The sequence below is a fragment of the Erinaceus europaeus genome, chromosome 19 (assembly GCF_950295315.1).
Source record: "Erinaceus europaeus chromosome 19, mEriEur2.1, whole genome shotgun sequence".
Lineage (NCBI taxonomy): Eukaryota > Metazoa > Chordata > Mammalia > Eulipotyphla > Erinaceidae > Erinaceus > Erinaceus europaeus.
The window spans coordinates 49,967,898-49,989,097 of record NC_080180.1 but is presented as its reverse complement, the minus strand read 5'-3'; the positions used below and the strand labels follow the sequence as shown (position 1 = coordinate 49,989,097).

Below are 21,200 nucleotides of genomic sequence, written 5' to 3'. Positions count from 1 at the left end.
GTGCACTATGGTTACTGTGGTTACTAGGGTTACATGTTCACTACACCTACATATATATATTTCTCTGTCTTATCACACTATACAGGCACACTATGGTTACTAGGGTTACATGTTCACTACATATTAAAGAGAGAAAGAGAGAGACTAGGACACTTCTCAGCTGTGGCTTATGTTGGTGCTTAGGGATTGAACCTGGGACCTCAGATCCTTAGGCATGAAAATCTTTTACATAATAACCATTATGCTCTGTCCCCAGCCCATGACTCCATTTCTCTGTGTTTCTCTTGGTTTTGCCTTTTGTGTGATGTTTTCCAGGTGGTTCTTGTTTTATTTATTTATTTATTCATCACTATTAGATGCCTGCCAGCAGTAATCTGAGCTGTTTGCTTCCTTGTAGTTATCTCAAATTTAGAATCCAGAGGGTGGGAGAGAGTTGTTTTTCATGACTTTTGCACAAAAGGCTGACTATTCTGAATAAATAGCATTTGAAACCAATCACCATAGCCAAGAGTATTTCTCACAGTGAGGGTTAGGTCCATGGATCAGTAACAACTAAAGCCTAACAAGAAATGGAGCAAGACATAGATGAAGAAAACTCCACAACATTGTGACTGTGCCCAACATCACCTGTAAGTGTATTTTCTACACTATGAAAGCACTGGAGTTATATATTCATTATCCTGTCATCCAACAATTCTGTTGATAACTCACCTCACAGAAAGACTCCCACTCATGCACCAGGATATGTTAGAGAGTAGGGCTGTTGTTGGAGTCGAGGGTATCGGAAGATATCCAAGAGCTATTAATAAGGAGTGAAATAATTGATAGCGTGGAGGCATTAAAAAAGAGGATATGGAGCCTCCAGAATTCTCTGTCTTCAGTGGGAATATAAAGTGATACAGCAAGCTGGGAAGATGGTTTGGCAAAACTAAACACACATGTGAGCTGGTAATTGCACTCTTCAAGATTTACCAAGATGGGGCCGGGTGGTGGCACACCTGATTGAGCACAAGGACCCAGGTTCGAGCCCCTGGTCCCCACCTGCAGGGGGAAAGCTTTGCAAGTGGTGAAGCAGGGCTGCAGGTGTCTCTCTATCTCCCTCTACCCTCTCGATTTCTGACTCAAGATATCTATCCAATAAATAAAGGTAATAAAAAAAATTTTTTTAAAAAGATTTACCAAGATGAGGGGGAAATGAAGATACACACAAATGCTTACAGCAGCTTTCTAACTGCCAGACTTGTAAGTGTAGTCTCCAGTAGTTAAGTACATAAACAAACTCTAGTACCTGTGTGAAAACTGACATTGATAAACAAAGAGTGGGTGGGCTGGGAGGTGGCTCACCCACCAGAGCTCACCTGTTGCCATGTGTAGAGACCCAGGTTCAAACCCTCAGCTACCTCATGGGAAATGCTATGGTGGAGAAGCTTCATGAGCAGCGCTGTGATACCCCTCCTGGCTGTCTGTCTGTCTGTCTTTCACCCTCTACTTAAAGAGAACAGGCAAGGAGGTTAAGGGCACCAGGAGCAGTAAAGTCAGGCAGATACCAAATCCCAATGATAAGTTTGGTGGCAGAAAAAAAAAATGACAAATGAATGAATTAAAATGATCTGTCAAGTCATGGAAAGCCTACATGAATTATTATTAAGTGAAAACAAATCCAATATGAAAAGATTACATAGTGTAGGATTCAAATTCTGTGACATTCTGGAAAAGCAAGGGGGAAGAAGAATATATACACATATACATACAATAACTAGTGGTTGCCAGTAGGTGCAAGGAGTGAGTTAGAGGGGGGATTTTAATAAAGGGTCAAGAGCAACTTGTGTGTGTTGGGGGCCAGAGGCTGTATGGGAAACCCTGTACCTTTACTTTTTCTGTGAATCTAAAACTGAGTCGAAAACAGAATTTTTTTCCTCCAATGTAGTAGACCTACCCATATTGAAATTTTCTCTGAAAATGGGAAATTACAGAACATTAAAGGGTTTTCTAGTAATCTCGGTGTCATCTTAGGATGTAAAGCAAAAGAATGACTCTTAACAGGCTTCCCCTCCAAGGAAGAAGTCACAGGACAGTGTGAAGATGAAGAGGCAGGAGGGAGCTTTATTTAGATAATTTTGTGTTTTCTGAATCTTTTAAAACAAGCATGTACTCACTTTAATCTCTTGGCAATGCATTCAGATGGTGCTTACAATGGGAGAGGTGTTTTTAGAATAATTGTCATATGATCATTATATAGAAATTGTTTTTCTGGGGTCGGGCGGTAGCACAGCGGGTTAAGCGCCAGGTGGTACAAAGCACAAGGACCAGCGTAAGGATCCCGGGTTCAAGCCTCCGGCTCCCCACCTGCGCTCCCCACCACCAGCTCCCCACGTGAGCCTCTGGCTCCTCACGAGGGGAGTCGCTTCACAGTCGAAGCAGGTCTGCAGGTGTCTATCTTTCTTACCCCCTCTCTGTCTAACCCTCCTCTCTACATTTCTCTCTGTCCTATCCAACAATGACGACATCAACAATAATAACTACAACCACATAAAAAACAACAACAATAATAATAACTACAATACACAACAAGGACAACAAAAAGGAATAAATAAATATTTTTAAATACTTTTAAAAAAAAGAAATTGTTTTTGAAGCATTTATTTATTAACCTGAGACAGAAAGAATCAGAGCATCACTCTGGCACATGTGATGACAGGAATTGAACTCGGCACCTCACGCGATAAGTCCAGCACTCTCACCACTGTCCTTCCTCCTGAGCTACAAAGTTTTTATTTTATTTAATGTTTATTTATGAGAGAGAACCAGGGTATCACTTTGGCTTATGGAATGCCAAGGCAGAAAAATTTTTACCTATAGCCCACAATATCGATATAACCATCTTTTTAGAAACCGGCTGGGAGTATGGATCAACCTACCAATGTCCATGTTCAGTGGAGAAGCAATTACAGAAGCCAGACCTTCCACCTTCTGCTCCACATAATGATTCTGGGTGTATACTCCCAGAGAGATTTAAAAAAAATAAATAAATAGGAAAGCTTCCAGTGGAGGGGAAGGGATCTAGAACTCTGGTGGTGGGAAATGTGTGGGATTTTACCCCTCTTATCTTATGGCTTTGTTGATATTTTCTTTTTTTTTTAATTTTATAAATAAAAATTTAAAAAAATAGGCATCTTTTTTTATTGGATAGAACAGAGAGATATTGAGAGGGGAGAAAGGGGACACCTGCAGATGTGCGTCACTATTCTATGAAGCATCCCCATGCAGATGGGGGCCAGGGGCTCAAACCCGGGTCCTTGTACCTGGTAATACGTGCATTGAACTGGGTGTACCACTACCTGATCCCCCATTATTTAATTTTGCACACTTTCTTTTAAAAAAAATTTTTTATTTATTGGACAGAGACAGCCAGAAATTGAGAGGGAAGGGGGAGGTTGAAAGGGAGAGGGACAGAGAGACACCTGCAACACTGCTTCACCACTCGAAAAGCTTTCCCCTTGCAGGTGGGGACTGGCTCAAACCCAGGTCCTTGCACACTGACTACATGATTACTGATATGTGCGCTACCACCTGGCCCCTGCTTTTTCTTTCTTGAGGTTGTTATTCTTTCCATCATAGATAGATCATCAAGCACATTGAGTTTTGTTTCCCGTCTTTTTTAGAAAGTCTGCTTTATTTCTGTACTTTGCAGTATCATTAGAAACGCCTCCAAAACATTTTGTTTGTCTGCACAATCGTGATGCAGTCATACTGTGAAACACTGATTTGACATTTCTCTATTATGACAGTTAAATGACTCCTTCGTTTATATGTAAATCCATCTTCATACTGCTGCCCATTTCCTGATTGATTCCTAAATGGACTATGACCTTAAAAACAAGTTTTAAGGGGGCCAGGCAGTAGTGCACCAGGTTAAGTGCACATAGTACAAAGCACAAGGTCCAGCTCAAGGATCCTGGTTCGAGCCCCCAGCTTCTCACCTGCAAGGTGGGGTCGCTTCTCAAGCAGTGAAGCAGGTCTGCAGGTGTCTATCTTTCTCTCCCCCTTTCTGTCTTCCCCTCCTGTCTCGATTTTTCTTTGTCCTGTCCAACAGCAGCAGCAAGACAGCAACAACAACAATGGGAAAACAATGGCCTCTAGGAGCAGTGGATTTGTAATGCAGGCACCGAGCCCCAGTGATAACCCTGGAGGCAAAAAATAAAAATAGTAAGTTTTAAAATTGTATATACTCTAACAAAAATTTTGAAATTTATTTTTAAAAATTTTAATATATATATTTTTCTTTTTTTTATTTATTTCCTTTTGTTGCCCTTGTTATTTTGTTATTGTTGTAGTGATTGTTGTTGTTGTAGTTACTGATGTTGTTGGATAGGACAGAGAGAAATGGAGAGAGGAGGGGAAGACAGAGAGAGGGAGAGAAAGATAGACACCTGCAGACCTGCTTCACCGCTTGTGAAGCGACTGCCCTGAAAGTGGGGAGCCACGGCTCTAACCGGGATCCTTACGCTGGTCCTTGCGCTTTGCGCCACTGCGCTTAACCCACTGCGCTACCGTCCAACTCCATATATATATATATATTTCAAATAAAAGACAGTACCTATTTTTTTTTATTCTTGATATTGCTCCTTAACCACACTTTCCCAACTATGGAGATCTATATTTTGTCCCTGATGCTTTGGCATTTTTCTGTTTCTGGGGAGGGGAAAATCAGAATTCCAGCCCAGTCAGCTTGAACCAATTTTCCCGTTCCTCTCATGAATAGGCTGTTCGTTCCTCCAGGCAGTGAATTCGCCCTGTAGAAAGCACTGGCGTTATGTTTCCAACCATAAGTCTGTATAGGTGGTCTGGAATGCATTAAAGACATGCATTGTGGTAGTCAGGATTGTTAAGGGGGAAGCCCTGCTCTGGCTAATTATAGGTAGTTTTTGCTGCTGCTGCTGCTGCTGCTGCTTCTGTTTTATTCTGAGTTAAGTTTTTAAAAATCCTTGTTTTCCCTGCTAAAGTTGAAAATGACTTTGTTATAGTATTGTGGCTGGGTCCTGTTTTCTTACAGCATAGAAATGTCAGGAGTATTTGATCTTTAGAGAAATTCTATAGTGAAGACCATTTTTAAGCAAGGCAATTTTCTTCTATCCATCTCACAGTTTTATTTATTTATTTATTTATTTATTTATTTATTTATTTATTTATTTATTTATTTATTTTGTACCAGAGCACTGCTCAGCTCTGGTTTGTGGTGGTGCGGGGGATTGAACCTGGGACTTTGGAGCTTCAGGCGTGAGAGTCTCTGCATAACCATTATGCTATCTACCCCCGCCCTATTTATTATTTTTATTAATTGTGATAGCTTTCTTTTACAAGACTCTGTGTTTTCAGGGTACAGTTTCATTCTTTACACCCCCCTACCATCAGTGCCAACCCGCTCCCCCACACACTCACCCTCCTCCCTCTTGTCCCTTTGACCACCCTGATTCTGCAGGTAGGGGGAGTCTGAGGGTGGCTTTGCCTTGTTTCTTTATGGGCAAGCCTTTGGAATATAGATTATCCCTCTCCTCTTATTGTCAGTGTGGACTTCTGTACTTCTTTGAGGGAAAGAATCATTAAACTGTCCTGTTTCTTATCCAGGCTGTATTAAGCAGTGATTGATTTCTTGTTGATGAGCTAGGCTCTCTTCTCCCATGTTTTAATGTGACTTATAACTTGAGTTGAGTAAGCAACCTCAAGAAAACTTTATTTCTCTTCTCAAAAGTGGTGCCTCAAACAAGAAATATTTCCAGAGCCAGGGAGCAGAGGGCCCAGCAGCCTGTGTTTAAGAGAAAAGCTGCTGGGTTAGATAAATGGACAATAGCGAGACAGCTCAGCTTTTACCAGGGCCAGGGGTTTGGTTTAACTAGGGCGTACCAGGAACTATAGCAAGATGGCTTCTGGAAGATACGTAGAAGAGAAAGGGCCTACCTCAAAACACTTGCCGTCAGTCACTTCCAGTAGTTGAGATTTTAGGAACTAAATGCAGTGCCAGGAATTCTCTGCTGAGCTGAGCCAAATAGTTTTCAGTTCTTTGGATAATTAGCAGAAGCTTCTCGTTTGATAACATCATTAAGATTCTGTCTCCTCCCTTCCCTTCATTACTGAGGTACTTAGAATGACAGGTAATGAAATCACATTCAAAGTACCAAGACAATTTTCAAAGCTAAGGAATGCCTGAGTGATGGCTCTTTCATATGCTTTTAATTTGTAAAACATAAATAGACTTACCTGGAAGACTTCCATTCACAATAGTTTAGATATATAACCATAAATTTTAGATTTATTTAAAAAATAATTATGGGTGGTAGGTGGGTAGATAGCATAATGGCTATGCAAAGAGACTCATGCCTGAAGCTCCAAAGTCCCAGGTTCAATCCCCCAACCACCATAAACCAGAGCTGAGCAATACTCTGATTTTAAAAAATGGTGGGCCTTGAAGTCGGGAGGGAGCTCAGCAGGTTAAGCGCAGGTGGCACAAAGCTCAAGGACTGGCGTAAGGATCCCAGTTCGAGCCTCAGGCTCCCCACCTGCAGGGGAGTAGCTTCACTGGTGGTGAAGCAGGTCTACAAGTGTCTGTCTTTCTCTCCCTCTCTCTGTCATCCTCTTCTCTCTGTCCTATCCAACGACAACATCAGTAACTACAATAATAGTAACTAAAACAACAAAGGCAACAAAAGAGAAAATAAATATTTTTAAAATGGTGGTCCAGGAGGTGGCACAGTGTATAAAGCATTAGACTCTCAAGCATGAGGTCCTGAGTTCAGTCCCAGGCAGCACATGTACCAGAGTGATGTCTGGTTCTTTCTCTCTCTTTCCCTTTTTCATAAATCTTTTAAAGGGGGTTGGGGGGCCTGGGAGATAGTTCTGCAAAAGACTTTCATGCCTGAGGCTCTGAGGTCCCAGGTTCAATCCCCAGGACTATTATAAGCTACATCTGAGCAGTGCTCTGGCATCTCTGTCTGCATCCCTCTCTCTCTGTTTACCTTATTCATTAAGAATAAAGTAAAGGAGGGGAGATAGCATAATGGTTATACAGACAGACTCTCAGGCTTGAGGCTCCCAGGTCCCAGGTTCAGTCTCCCATACCACAAGAAACCGGAACTGATCAGTGCACTGATAAAAATAATAATAGTAATAAAATATTTTTTCAAAAGTGTTGGGGGAGTCGGGCTGTAGCACAGCGGGTTAAGCGCAGGTGGTGCAAAGCACAAGGACCAGCATAAGGATCCCGGTTTGAACCCCGGCTCCCCACCTGCAGGGGAGTCGCTTCACAGGCCGTGAAGCAGGTCTGCAGGTGTCTATCTTTCTCTCCTCCTCTCTGTCTTCCCCTCCTCTCTCCATTTCTCTCTGTCCTATCCAACAACGACAACAACAATAATAACTACAACAATAAAACAACAAGGGTAACAAAAGGGAAGAAATAAATAAAATAAATATTAAAAAAAAAAGTAAAGCTTTAAAAAAAAAAGTGTTGGGCCAGTAGATTAGTTCATTTGCTTAGTGCATTGACTTGCGATGTGTTCTGCCCTGGTTCGAGCCAACCCAAACTTGGAGGAAGCCTCACTGCTGTAATCTCTTTCCCTCTCCCTCTCCCTTTGTCTCTGTCTCTCTTTCTATGATAAAGTCATCCCAGAACAGTGAAGCCCCAGTGACACCCTGCCTTACTTTTTAAAAAATTAAAAGTACTGGGGGCTGGGCGGTAGCACAGTGGGTTAAGCGCATGTTGTGTGAAGCACAAGGACCGGTGTTCAGAATCCCGGTTCGAGTCCCCAGCTCCCCATCTACAGTGGTTTGCTTCATAGACGGTGAAGCAGGTCTTCATGTTCAATCCCCAGCAGCACATGTGCCAGAGTGATGTGTCTGGTCCTTTTTCTCTCCTCCTATCTTTAAAAAAAAGAAAGAAAGAAAGAAAGAAGAAATGACATTTGAAGAGAAAATGTATATCTAAAAAATATTTAACTTTTTTGAATTTTCTAATTCAATTTTTAATTTTTTAATTTAATTCTATTGTTTATTTACTATTGAATAGAGACAGAGAAATTGAGAGAGGAAGGGGAAATAGAGGGAGAGAGACAGAGAGACACCTACAGCCTTGCTTCAACACTCGTGAAACTTTCCCCATGCACGTGGGGACCAGAGGCTTGAACCTGGGTCCTTGTGCACTGTAATGTGTGTGCTTAACCAGGTGCGCCACTGTCTGGTCCCTCAAATTCATTTTTTTTAAGATTTTTATTTATTAATGAGAAACATAGGAGGAGAGAGAAAGAGCCAGACATCACTTTGGTACATGTGCTGCTGGGGATTGAACTCAGGACCTCATGCTTTATCCACGACACCACCTCCCGGACCACTCAAATTCAATTTTTAACTATCATTCCTCAATTTATTGGGGAAGGAGATTAGGGGTATGTTATGTGAAGATATAGAAAAATTGAGGCTGGGGAGACAGCGTAATGGTTATGCAAAAGACTTTCATGCCTGAGGTCCCAGGTTCAATCCCCAGCACTACCTTAAGCCAGAACTAAGCAGTATTCTGGTGTTCCAATCCCCTCATAATAAATAAGTAAGTAAGTAAATAATAAAATGTTTTTTAAATTATCTTTACTTATTGGATAGATAGAGACAGCCAAAAATTGAGAGGGAAGGGGGAGATAGATAGGGAGAGAGAAGAGCGACACCTATAGCCCTGCTTCACCACCTGTAAAGCTTTTCTCCTTCAGGTGGGACTGGAGGCTCAAGCCCAGGTCCTTGCACATGGTGACGTGTGCACTCAGCCAAATGCACCACCGCCAAGTTCCTATAAATAATTTCTTTATTGGGGACTTAATGTTTTACAGTCAACAGTAAATACAATAGTTTGTACATGCATAACATTCCCCAGTTTCCCATATAACAATACAACCCCCACTAGGTCCTCTGTCATCCTTCTTGGATCTGTATTCTCTCCGCCCACCCACCCCAGAGTCTTTTACTTTGGTGCAATACGCCAGTTCCAGTTCAAGTTCTACTTGTGTTTTCTTTTCTCATCTTGTTTTTCAACTTCTGCCTGAGAGTGAGATCATCCCATGTTCATCCTTCTGTTTCTGACTTAGTTCACTCAACATGATTTTTTCAAGGTCCATCCAAGAGCGGCTGAAAACGGTGAAGTCACCATTTTTTACAGCTGAGTAGTATTCCATTGTGTATATATACCACAACATGCTCAGCCACTCATCTGTTGTTGGACACCTGGGTTGCTTCCAGGTTTTGGCTATTACAAATTGTGCTGCCAAGAACATATGTGTACACAGATCTTTTTGGATGGGTGTGTTGAGTTCCTTAGTATATATCCCCAGGAGAGAAATTGCAGGATCATAGGGTAGGTCCATTTCTAGCCTTCTGAGAGTTCTCCAGACTGTTCTCCACAGAGGTGGGACCAATTGACATTCCCACCAGCAGTGCAGGAGGGTTCCTTTGACCCCACAACCTCTCCAGCATTTGCTGCTGTTACCTTTTCTGATGTATGACATTCTCACAGGAGTGAAGTTTTATCTCATTGTTGTCTTTATTTGCATTTCTCTGACAATCAAAGACTTGGAACATTTTTTCATGTGTTTCTCAGCCTTTTGGATCTCTTCTGTGGTGAATATTCTGTCCATGTCCTTCCCCCAATTTTGAATGGGGTTATTTGTTATCTTGTTGTTGAGATTTGCAAGTTCTTTGTATATTCTGGTTATTAGCCTCTTGTCTGATGTATGGCATATAAAGATCTTCTCCCGTTCTCTGAGGGGTCTCTTGGTTTGGGTAGTAGTTTCTTTAGCTGTGCAGAAGCTTTTTAATTTGATGTAATCCCATAGGTTTATGCTTGTCTTCGTCTTCTTTGTAATTCGATTCGTTTCACTGAAGATATCGTTAAAATATATGCGGAAAAGAGTTCTGCCAATATTTTCCTCTAAGTATCTGATAGTTTCTGGTCTAACATCCAAGTCCTTGATCCACTTGGAATTTACTTTTGTATTTGGTGAAAGATAGTGGTTCAGTTTCATTCTTCTTCATGTTTCAACCCATTTTTTCCAACACCATTTGTTGAAGAGACTCTGTTTTCCCCATTTAATAGTCTGGGCCCCTTTGTCAAAGATTAGATGTCCATAGGTGTGGGGAGAATATTTTAAAAAGAAGATTGAAACCATTTTACTAACCTATGTAAGAAATATTTTAAAGGTGGTCCAGGAGGTAGCGCAGTGGTAAAGCTTTGGATTCTCAAGCATGAGGTCCTGAGTTCGATCCCTGGCAGCACACGTGCCAGAGTGATATCTGGTTCTTACTCTCTCCTCCTATCTTCCTCATTAATAAATAAATAAAATCTTTTTTTAAATAAATAAAATAAAAGGTGGTAAATTACAATAAAAAAGAAAGATTTTAAACTCTTTTAATTTTTTTATATTTATTTATTCCCTTTTTTGTTGCCCTTGTTTTATTGTTGTAGTTATTATTGATGTCGTTGTTGAATAGAACAGAGAGAAATGGAGAGAAGAGAGGAAGACAGAGAGGAGGAGAGAAAGCTAGACACCTTCAGACCTGCTTCACCACCTATGAAGTGACTCCCCTGCAGGTGGGGAGCCGGGGGCTCGAACCTGGATCCTTAAGCCAGTCCTTGCATTTTGTGCCACCTGCGCTTAACTACCGCCCGACTTCCAGACCCTTTTTTTTTAATATACCCTATGAGTCATGGTACTTGGTTTTCTTTAAATTAAAGGAAGTCATTTCTAAATGGTAGTCCTTGACATTTTTTGCTACTTTGACTTGGGCTGAAAATAAATGTCATCTAAGCCAGAGCTGAGCAGTGCTCTGGTAAAAACTAAATAAAATAATAATAAAATAAGCCAACTCAAAAAATAAATAAATCTCATCGTCTTGATTTGTAGGCTTCATGTTGCGCAAGTTTATCTAAGCCATTTTTTTTGTCTTGTAATCCTCTAGTTATCAGAGGGCAACCAGAAGCATGCAAACCTCCAGAAGAGCATCGAGAAAGCTAAAGTTGGCCGGCAAGAGACTGTAAGTATTGGGGTTTTAAAATTCTCTTTACTTTCTAGTTTGTATTGAACTTGGGAAAAAATGCTAGAGATTAGCATGGACAGGCAGAGAGGGGTAGGTAGCATAATAGTCATGCAAAGAGACTGCCGTGCCTGAGGCTGCAAATTCCCAGGTTCAATCCCACACCACCGTAAGCCAGAGCTGAGCAGTGCTCTGGTTAAAAGAGAAAAAATAAAATCAGCATGGCAAGCTTCAACTATGCATTCCATCCAGACCTTCATTTGTCCCAGTTAATAATGAAAGAGCTCTCAATACTCGTCACGTTGTAGGAAAGAAACCTTTCAGGCTTATGGATCTCCCGAAACCTCGTCTTTCTTCTACCACTACCACCTCCTCTTCCCCTTCTTCTTCCCCTCCTTTCTTTCCTTCCTTCCTTCCTTCCTTCCTTCCTTCCTTCCTTCCTTCCTTCCTTCCTTCCTTCCTTCCTTCCTTCCTTCTTTTTTCAGGGCAATGCTGTTCCTACTACTGGCCATTGTGAAAAGGAAATAACTAACATGTATTTATTTATTTATTCATTTTCCCTTTTTGTTGCCCTTGTTGTTTTATTGTTGTGGTTATTATTGTTGTTGTTATTGATGTCTTTATTGTTGGATAGGAAATACGGAGTGAGGAGGGGGAAATAGAGAGGAGGAGAGAAAGACAGACACCTGCAGACCTGCTTCATCGCCTGTGAAGTGACTCCTCTGCAGGTGGGGAGCCAGGGGCTTGAACCAGGATCCTTAAGCCAGTCCTTGTGCTTTGCGCCATCTGCCCTTAACCACTGTGCTACCGCCCGACTCTTTTTTTTTTTTTTTTTTTGCTGAATCTTGCCAACAACCCACTAAGGTAGCTTCTGTCTATGTATTTCTTTTTCTTACATATTTCTTTTTCACTGCTTAGCTCTAGTTGATGGTGGTATGAGGGACTGAGCCTGGAACTTTAGAGCCTCAGGCATGAGAATCTTTTTATAAATACAACTAAGTACAGTCATTTCGCTGAGAGTTCAGGGCTAATAACACTTAACAGTCTGTAATGCTTTCCAGTTCAGGGTGTCTGGGGACATAGTCTATTTAAGTCTTTCCTGAACTGTGCTGGCACAGTATAAGCTAACCATATGTGGCTGTTTACATTAAAATCAAATACAATTAAGTTCTTCTGTTTTTTGTTTTAATTTTTTAAATATTTATTATTTTCTCTTTTGTTGCTCTTGTTTTTCATTGTTGTTGTTATTGATGTTGTTAGATAGGACAGAGAGAAATGGAGAGAGAAGGGGAAGAGAAAGACACTTACAGACCAGCTTCACCACCTGTGAAGCGACTGCCCTGTAGGGGGGGGGGGGGCTGGGGGCTCGAACCGGGATTCTTACACTGGTCCTTGTGCTTTGTGTCATGTGCGCTACCATCCGACTCCCAGGTTCTTCTGTTTTTTAAACAGCCAGGATTGTTTATTTGTAAGGGATAGCGACTATACAGCTTCACCATTCCTGGTGGCCTTTTTTTTTTTTACCTTTTCTGATAGAGACAGAAATAGGGAGAGATCCCGGGAGTCGGGCTGTAGCGCAGGGTTTAAGCGCAGGTGGCGCAAAGCGAAAGGACCGGAGTAAGGATCCCGGTTTGAGCCCTGGCTCCCCACCTGCAGAAGAGTCACTTCACAGGCGGTGAAGCAGGTCTGCAGGTGTCTATCTTTCAGTCCCCCTCTCTGTCTTCCCCTCCTCTTTCCATTTCTCTCTGTCCTATCCAACAACGGCGACAACAATAATAATAACCACAACAATGAAACAAGGGCAACAAAAGGGAATAAATAAATAAATAAATATTTTTTAAAAAATTTAAAAAAAAAAGAAATAGGGAGAGATCCCAACCCCTGAAGCACTGCTTTACTGCTTGTGAAGCTTCCCCGTGAAGGTGGAAACTGGCATTTTGAGCCCAGGTCCTTAAACACAGTCACATGTGTGCTGTACCTGGTGTGCCGCTACCCAACCACAAGTTCTATTTTTCAATGACAGCCACATTTCCTGTACTCAATACCCACATGTAACTACATTTCTTGTACTGGGCACCAGACCTAGAGCTTTCCTCTTGTGGCAGAGGACAGGTGCCCTGCGCTGCTGAAAAGCATGCTGCCCTGTATGTGCATTCTTTGTACAAAGGAGCTCTCCCCAACTTGGAACTAAAGACAACAGCAAAAGGCAAAAATAGGAAAATAACAAAATTACAAGATAGGGCGGGGAGTAGATAGCATAATGGTCATGCAAAGAGATTCTCATGCCTGAGGCTCCACAGTCCCAGGTTCAGCCCACCCCCTACACTACCATAAACCAGAGCTGAGCAGTGTTCTGGTATGAACAACAACAACAGAACCAGCGATGTGGTGGTCCAGGAGGTGGCACAGTGTATAAAGCACTGGACTCTCAAGCATGAGGTCCTGAATTCGATCCCTGAAGCACATGTACCAGAATGATGTCTGGTTATTTCTCTCTCTCTTCCTATCTTTCTCATTAATAAATAAATAAAATATTTTTGAAAAATACAAGCTGGGAGTCAGGTGGTAGCGCAGCGGGTTAAGCGCACGTGGCACAAAGTGCAAGGAATGGCATAAGGATCCCAGTTCGAGCCCCCAGCTCCCCACCTGCAGGGAAGTCATTTCACAATCGGTGAAGCAGGTCTGCAGGTGTCTTTCTCTCGCCCTCTCTGTCTTCCCCTCCTCTCTCCATTTCTCTCTGTCCTATCTAGCAATGTTGTGTCCTATCACAACATCAGTAACAATAATAATAGTAACTATAACAACAATAAAAAACAAGGGCAACAAAAGGGAAAATAAATTTTTAAAAATTTTTAAAAATACAAGCTGCAGGTCCCATTAGGCATTTTCAACCCTACTTAGTTTTGCCAGAGACTTACCCTGTAACCCTGTGCCAGAACTTTCAGCAGCCTTGGAGTTTGGTCTGGACTCGGTGTTTCATGTTTCACACACACCAGCTGAATGCTGTTGCACTGTGACTTACCGCTGCTCTGGGACTGGGTGGAAATGTGACGCACTGCTTATTGGATCTTAGTGGGTTTGAAAACCGCATTCTCAGTTTACTGATGTTTCTGTTATTTACAGTGTCTTAAGATCTTCTTAAATAGTGAACATCCTTTTTTTTTTTTTAAAGTAAATATTCTTAAACATGTTTAGAACACCTTTAAGGACAATTATATGATTGATGTTACCACAGAGAAGTCGAGGCACAACCTCGTGAGCCTGCTCAGGAAGCAGTCTACTTTTTCTCTCCCATCTGATGACATTATCTTTCTGTTTGCCTGTACATAATTGACAATTTCTCATTTTATTTTATTAGTGACTTAATATTGATTTACAGAATTATGAGATAACTGGGGTATGGTTCCACAGTGTCCCCACCACCAGAGTTCTGTGTCCCTAGTCTCTCCACTGGAAACTGCAGTAGTTTTCCCAAGGTCACAAATAAAGGTTGACTATTATTTCTATAAATGAATATATATATATATGCTCCCTTTTATCCCCTGTGGTCCTGTCTTCTCTTCCTTTCTTTTTTTTTAATGTTTTTATTAGTGACTTAATAATGATTAACAAGATTGTAGGACAGCAGGGGCGGCACAATTCCACGCAGTTCCCACACCGGAGTTCCTTAACCTGTCCCCTCCATTGGAAGCTTCCCTATTCTTTATCCTTCTGGGAGCATGGACCAGAATTCTTTATGGAGTACACAAGGTAGAAGATCTGATTTCTGTAATTGCCTTTATTTATTTATTAATGAGAAAGATAGGAGGAGAGAGAATGAAGCAGACATCACTCTGGCACATGTGCTGCCTGGGATTGAACTCAGGACTTCATGCTTGAGAATCCAATGTTTTATCCACTGCACCACCTCCCAGACCATGCCTTATTTATTTATAAGCATTGTGTTCTTTTTTTTTTCTTTTAATTTTTTCAAATATTTATTTATTTATTGCCTTTTGTTGCCCTTGTTTTTTATTGTTGTTGTTATTATTGTCATCGTCGTTGGATAGGACAGAGAGAAATAGAGAGAGGAAGGGAAGACAGAGAAGGGGAGAGAAAGATAGACACCTGCAGACCTGTTTCACCACTTGTGAAGCGACTCCCCTGCAGGTGGGGAGCTGGGGGCTAGAACCAAGATCCTTACATGGCTTTGCGCCATGTGCGCTTAACCTGCTGCGCTACCGCCTGGCTCCCAAACATTGTGTTCTACATAACTTATTCCCCTTTGACTGTTTGATTTATATATAAAAGACACTTGGGTTTTTAGAAAATTTACTTTGTTCTTATACTACAGCTGTATGTGTGATATTTATAATACTGATGTCAGAAAACAGTATTATTGATGAAAAATGAAAATATTTATAAAATGTACAGCCTTTTGACATGAGACATTTGGCGTGTTGTCAGTGGACATATAACTCTTTTGAGTGCAGGAAGAGCGGACCATGTTAGCAGAAGAGCTTTCTTCACTTCAGAAGCAAAGGGAACAGCTAAAGGCAGAAGTCGAGAAATACCGAGAATGTGACCCCCAAGTTGTGGAAGAAATACGTAAGTTTGTCTCACATCTCACGATTTTTCAACTTTGCTAATGATGGCAGCTGTATGCTTCTAGTTGCCTGGCAACCATTCTCCACTATATGAGAAAGCTAAAGCCATTACTAGGAGTATCAATGTTGCATTGATATTTGCATTGGGAGCCTTACTGTGACAACATCACACAGCACACCAACTTTGACATGATAAACACCTCATGGGTAAGGAGGGTGATGGTGGGCTACAAGGAGAATGCTACAAAATGCAGGCTAAGTCCACAGGAGGCTGAGAGTGAGCTTAGTTTGTCCCCAAGTTGATATGGAAAAGAAATCTGTCTACTGTTACCTTTTGCTGAGCAGTGTAAGAGTCTGCATGTTGCAGACAGTCTGGGTACTCACTGTCTTCTGAATGTAACCATGATGTTTTGCTCACTTGAAACCCAAGATCCCCCAGAGCTTGAATTTGAATATTTTTTTGTATAAAGATAGAAACAAAAGACATATTATAAAGGCTGTACTTAATTGCTTAAGAAAAACATGTATAACTCTCTTATCTTTGTTCTGTATAGCCTGTCATATTAATTAGGAAATTTTACTGAGTAAAACCTTTAGAATAGGTGGTATGTGGTGACTTTAAAAGAAATTGAAAATAAGAGGTCTGGGAGGTGGTGCAGTGGATTGGACTCTCAAGCAGCAGGTCCTGAGTTCAGACCCCGGCAGCAGATGTACCAGAGTGATGTCTGGTTCTTTCTCTCTCTCCTGTCTTTCTCATTAATGAATAAATTTTAAAAATCTTTAAAAAAAAAAAAAGAAAGAAATTGAAAATAATTGTTACTTTAAAATTAACCCAGAATAGGATATAGCCAGGAGCATGCTTGGTTGAATGTACACATTACCATTCATTGAGGACCAAGCCTGTGCCCCCCTCTTTGCTGGGGGGCAGCTTTACGAGTTGTGAAGCAGTTCTGCAGGTGTCTTTCTCTCTCCCATTCTCTCTCCCCTTCACTCTCAGTTTCTCTCTGTCTCTATCTGTAATTCCAGATCTCTTGTTAATGATCTCAGACTCATCAGAGATGTGCCTTGTCCTGGGCAGCTTCTCAGAAAGGAGTCATTTTTTGTCTGTTTTTCTGATTTAATATTAATTTACAAAGTGATAAGATAATGGGGTATAATTCCATACCATCCCCACCACCAGAGTTCTGTGTCCCTGTCTCCTTCCAGTGGAAAGCGATAGCTCTAGTTCTCCTCAGGTCATTGATGTGGGTTGGCTATATATATATATATATATATATATATATATATATATATACACACACACATATATTTCCCCCATTTTTATCACTTCTACAGTCCTACCTTCCTTCACTTTCTTTTTTTTTTTAAGCTTTATTTATTTATTTATTTATTATATTTATTTATTTATTCCCTTTTGTTGCCCTTGTTGTTTTATTGTTGTAGTTATTATTGTTGTTGTCGTTGTTGGATAGGACAGAGAGAAATGGAGAGAGGAGGGGAAGACAGAGAGGAGGAGAGAAAGATAGACACCTGCAGACCTGCTTCACGGCCTGTGAAGCGACTCCCCTGCAGGTGGGGAGCCGGGATTCGAACCGGGATCCTTATGCTGGTCCTTGTGCTTTGCGCCACCTGCGCTTAGCCCGCTGCACTACAGCCCGACTCCCTTCACTTTCTTTCTAAGTCACACCTATACCTATTACTACTTCCGTGTGAGGAAGGAAACCTTTTTTTTATTTTTTAAATTTATTTTCCCTTTTGTTGCCCTTGTTGCTTTATTGTTATAGTAGTTATTATTGTTGTTGATGTTGTCATTGTTGGATAGGACAGAGAGAAATGGAAAGAGGAGGGGAAGACAGGGAGAGAGAGACACCTGTAGATCTGTTTCACCGCCTGTGAAGTGACTCCCCTGCAGGTGGGGAGCTGGGGGCTCGAACCGAGATCCTTATGCCAGTCCTTGTGCTTCACCCCATGTGTGCTTAACCTGCTGCACTACCATCCGACCCCCAGGAAGGAGACCTTTTAAGAGCAGTTTTACCAAGATTTAAAACCTTCAGGTGGTTCATGTTTAGGATTTGAATGGTCCTGCCCTCTACCGGCTCATTATGAAATTTCTGAAGGGGCCAGATGGTGGCTTCCCTGGTAGAGCCCATGTCACCACACACAAGGCACCAAGTTCAAGCCCCCGTCCCCATCTGCAGGGAGAAAGAAGCATAATGAGCAATGGAGCCGTGCTATAAGTCTCTTTCTCTTTCCCTCGTTCCTCAGTATCTCTCAAAAAGAAGAAGAAAATTCTGAATTTTCATGATAACCAGATCTAACCCCTTATGCATTTCTTTTATATCATTTGTTCCATTTTCTAATTCTATTTTATTAGCCGGCACTACGAATCCACCACTTCCAGTGGCCATTTTTTCCTCCCCCCCCCTTCCTACTTTATTCAGTAGGACAGAGAGAAATTGAGAGGGGAAGAAGAGATAGAGAGAGAGAGAGAAAGGTAGACACCTATACAACTGCTTCACAACTCATAAAACAAGTGGAACAGGGCCTTGAACCCTGGCCCTTGTGCATAGTACTATGTGTGCTTAACCAGGTGTGCCACCATCCGGACCCCCAATTTGCTCTATTTTCTTTTCTGACTAGGACCCACAACTTTCAGAATTTTTTTTTGTTTGTTTGTTTTTTGGTTGTTGTTGTTCTTATTTTGATTACCAATATTCCCATCATGGACAAACTTTGTTTCACTGACTTTGTTACTGCCACTGTGTAGAACTGAAACACTTGGGCTTCTCCTGCTCACGGTCCTCACTGTGTCAGTCAGCATGGTTGTCTCCCTGGGCAGTCGACGTGTATTTCTGTCACTTTGACTTCTGACCTCCCATTTCTATTGGTCTTTTCTATAAATGTATAATTTTATTACTTCTGTGCACCCATGGATGACTTAGGAGATCTAACATGCTTCTTTGACCTATACTGATGGTGACCCAAAGTCAGTGGATCATCTTGAAGTGCAGGAAATCACCAGGGAGAGAACACTGTGCCAGGCTGACTCGTGACTTGGGAAAACTTCCACCTCAGGCGTGCAGTTTTCATTCCTTGTTCCTCCGAATCAAGCAGCGATTCTGAAAAGTGTATCCCTCTTAGAAAAGTGATAAAACTTGCAGGGGAAGTTTCAGAGTATAGAAAGAAGGATGGGGGTTCTGGAAAGGTGAATAAGGCGGTTGAGAAGGGAGTGGCAGCTGTCGTTTGATTATGGCTGCCTAAATTCTGCTCTCCTGAAATGTCAAAAGTTTAGCCATTTATTTTTCAGCCCAAGGAGAACATGTGAGTGGGAGTGAATCTAAGGCAGCAATGAGATCTAAGTAAAGGAGAATGTCTTCTGGTTTTCAGTGAGTTAAGAAACTTCATCAGTAGGGGCTCGGGCGTTAGCGCAGTGGGTCAAGCACATGTGGCACAAAGCACAAAGACCAGTAAGGATCCCGGTTCGAGCCCCCGGCTCCCCACCTTCAGGGGAGTCACTTCACAGGTGGTGAAGCAGGTCTGCAGGTGTCTCTCTTTCTCTACCCCCCTCTCTGTCTTCGCCTCCTCTCTCCATTTCTCTGTCATATCCAAAAACAATGACATCAATAATATTAACTACAACAACAATAAAAAAACAAGGGCAACAAAAGGGGAAAAAAAGAAAAAGAAAAAAAAAAAGAAAGAAAGAAACTCCATCAGTGAGGTTTACAAAAAGTAAAGGGTGGAGCTAGTCAGTGGTAAAGGCACACATTACAGCGTGCAAAGACCCTGGTTCAAGCCCCTAGTCCCCACCTGCAAGAGGAAAACTTCACGAGTGGTGAAGCAGGTCTGCAGGTGTCTCTCTCTCACTCCCTCTTAAATCCCCCTCTCTCCATTTCTCTTTGCCTCTATCCAATAGTAAATAAATAAAAGAAAAAGGGAAAGAGAGAGAGAAGTAGATGCATCAAGGCCAGTGTGCGTGTGATACCTAACCAGATGACGATGGCATCAGATGGGTTATATCTGTGTTACATCGTGAGCAGGCTAGGTAAATGAGAAACATCTGAAGAAATAAAAGCCAATTTTAAAACAAGAAAATAAATTGATGAGAACCATCACCTATAGATCCAAGGATTTATAAGCAGCTGTGAGCTCCTTATTTCTAAATCTAGAGCACAGATTTAGACTCTCCTCGCTGCCTTTCTGCAGTGAAATCATTGTTCTGAAAATGTGCTTCATGGTAGTATGCAGTGTCATGGAATTTCAGCTATCATGTTATTTCAGAACAGATTATGCTGGATTAAAGGATTATGAGTTTCACAAATTAATTTTAATAGGATTTGGTTCTTAACGGCATGAGCAGAGCACGCTGTTACAAATGGGCTTATCTCTGAGTCTACCGTGACTGACTTGGAGACAGTTTTTGTGATAACAGCTATAACCCTTACGTTCATGTGCACATGCCTTGAATTAGCTCTGCACGTCTCGGTGTTTGCAGGGGATAGCTGTTTCATCACACCATTCAAACTATTGGTGCCATTAAGCAAGTATTAGTAATAGTAATGAATTTCCATAAGTGAGAATTCAAAGCAGTAATTTATAAAAACAGTTTTAATCTACCCTGACCATTCACTTAACAGATAAAGTTAGAAGATAAAGATAAATTTAATTCTCACCAAAATCCTTGAAACCAAATCTTGCAGATACTTCAGAAATTTTCTTGAAGATAGGCTTAAGGAAGACAAAAATAAAAAAGTAGATTAAGAACATCTAAGGAGGCTGTCAGTGGTGCACCTGCATGAGTGTCACATTACAGTGAATCTCAGATAAGAATAGTAAACTTGGGGGCCAGGTGGTGGCGCACCTGGTTAAGTGCACACCCTACAGTGCACAAGGAGCCAGGTTCAAGCCCCTGCTCCCCACCTGCAGAGGGAAAGCTTCACGAGTGGTAAAGCAAAGCTGCAGGTGTCTCTCTGTCTCCTCTCAATCTCTTCCCCCTCCTCTCAATTTCTCTCTGTCTCTAACAATAAATTTAAAAAAAAACTACTTTAAAAAAAAAAGAATAGTAAACTTGGGGCTGGGTGGTGGCACACCTGGTTGAGTGCACCTGTTACAATGCACAAGGACCCAGGTTCAAGCTTCTGGACCCCACCTGCAGAGGGAAAGCTTCTCAAGTGGTGAAGCAGTGCTGCCGGTGTCTCTCTGTCTCTCTCTCTCTCTCTCTATCTGTCTCCCCCCTTCTCTCTCAATTTCTGACTGATTCTATCAAATAAATAAAGATAATTAAAACATTTTTTAAAAAGAAGAGTAAAGTTGGGGTCAGGAGGTAGTGCACCTGGTTAAGCCCCCTGCTCCCCACCTGCAGGGGGGTCACTTCACAAGCTGTGAAGCAGGTCTGCATATGTCTATCTTCCTCCCTCCCTCTTTATCTCCCCCTCCCCTCTCAATTTTTCTCTGTCCTATCCAATAAAATGGGGGGGGGGGGGCAAGTGGCTGCCAGGAGCAGTGGATTCCTAGTGCAGGCACTGAGCCCCAGTGATAACCCTGGAGGCAAAA

The 21,200-nt window shown here is 41.7% G+C and overlaps 1 protein-coding gene across 3 annotated transcripts in view; it reads left to right on the top strand.

The window, feature by feature from the left end:
• The window catches only part of MND1 (meiotic nuclear divisions 1), a 59,090-nt gene that overhangs the window by 31,822 nt on the left and 6,068 nt on the right, over window positions 1-21,200 (top strand). For 2 of the 3 annotated variants that reach the window (XM_060179196.1, XM_060179194.1), the window contains exons 5-6: window positions 10,987-11,061; window positions 15,534-15,648. In XM_060179196.1, coding sequence (XP_060035179.1) covers window positions 10,987-11,061; window positions 15,534-15,648 — 190 coding nt within the window. The remainder of the gene's footprint in view (window positions 1-10,986; window positions 11,062-15,533; window positions 15,649-21,200) is intronic. The other variant, XM_060179195.1, reaches the window with a different exon arrangement.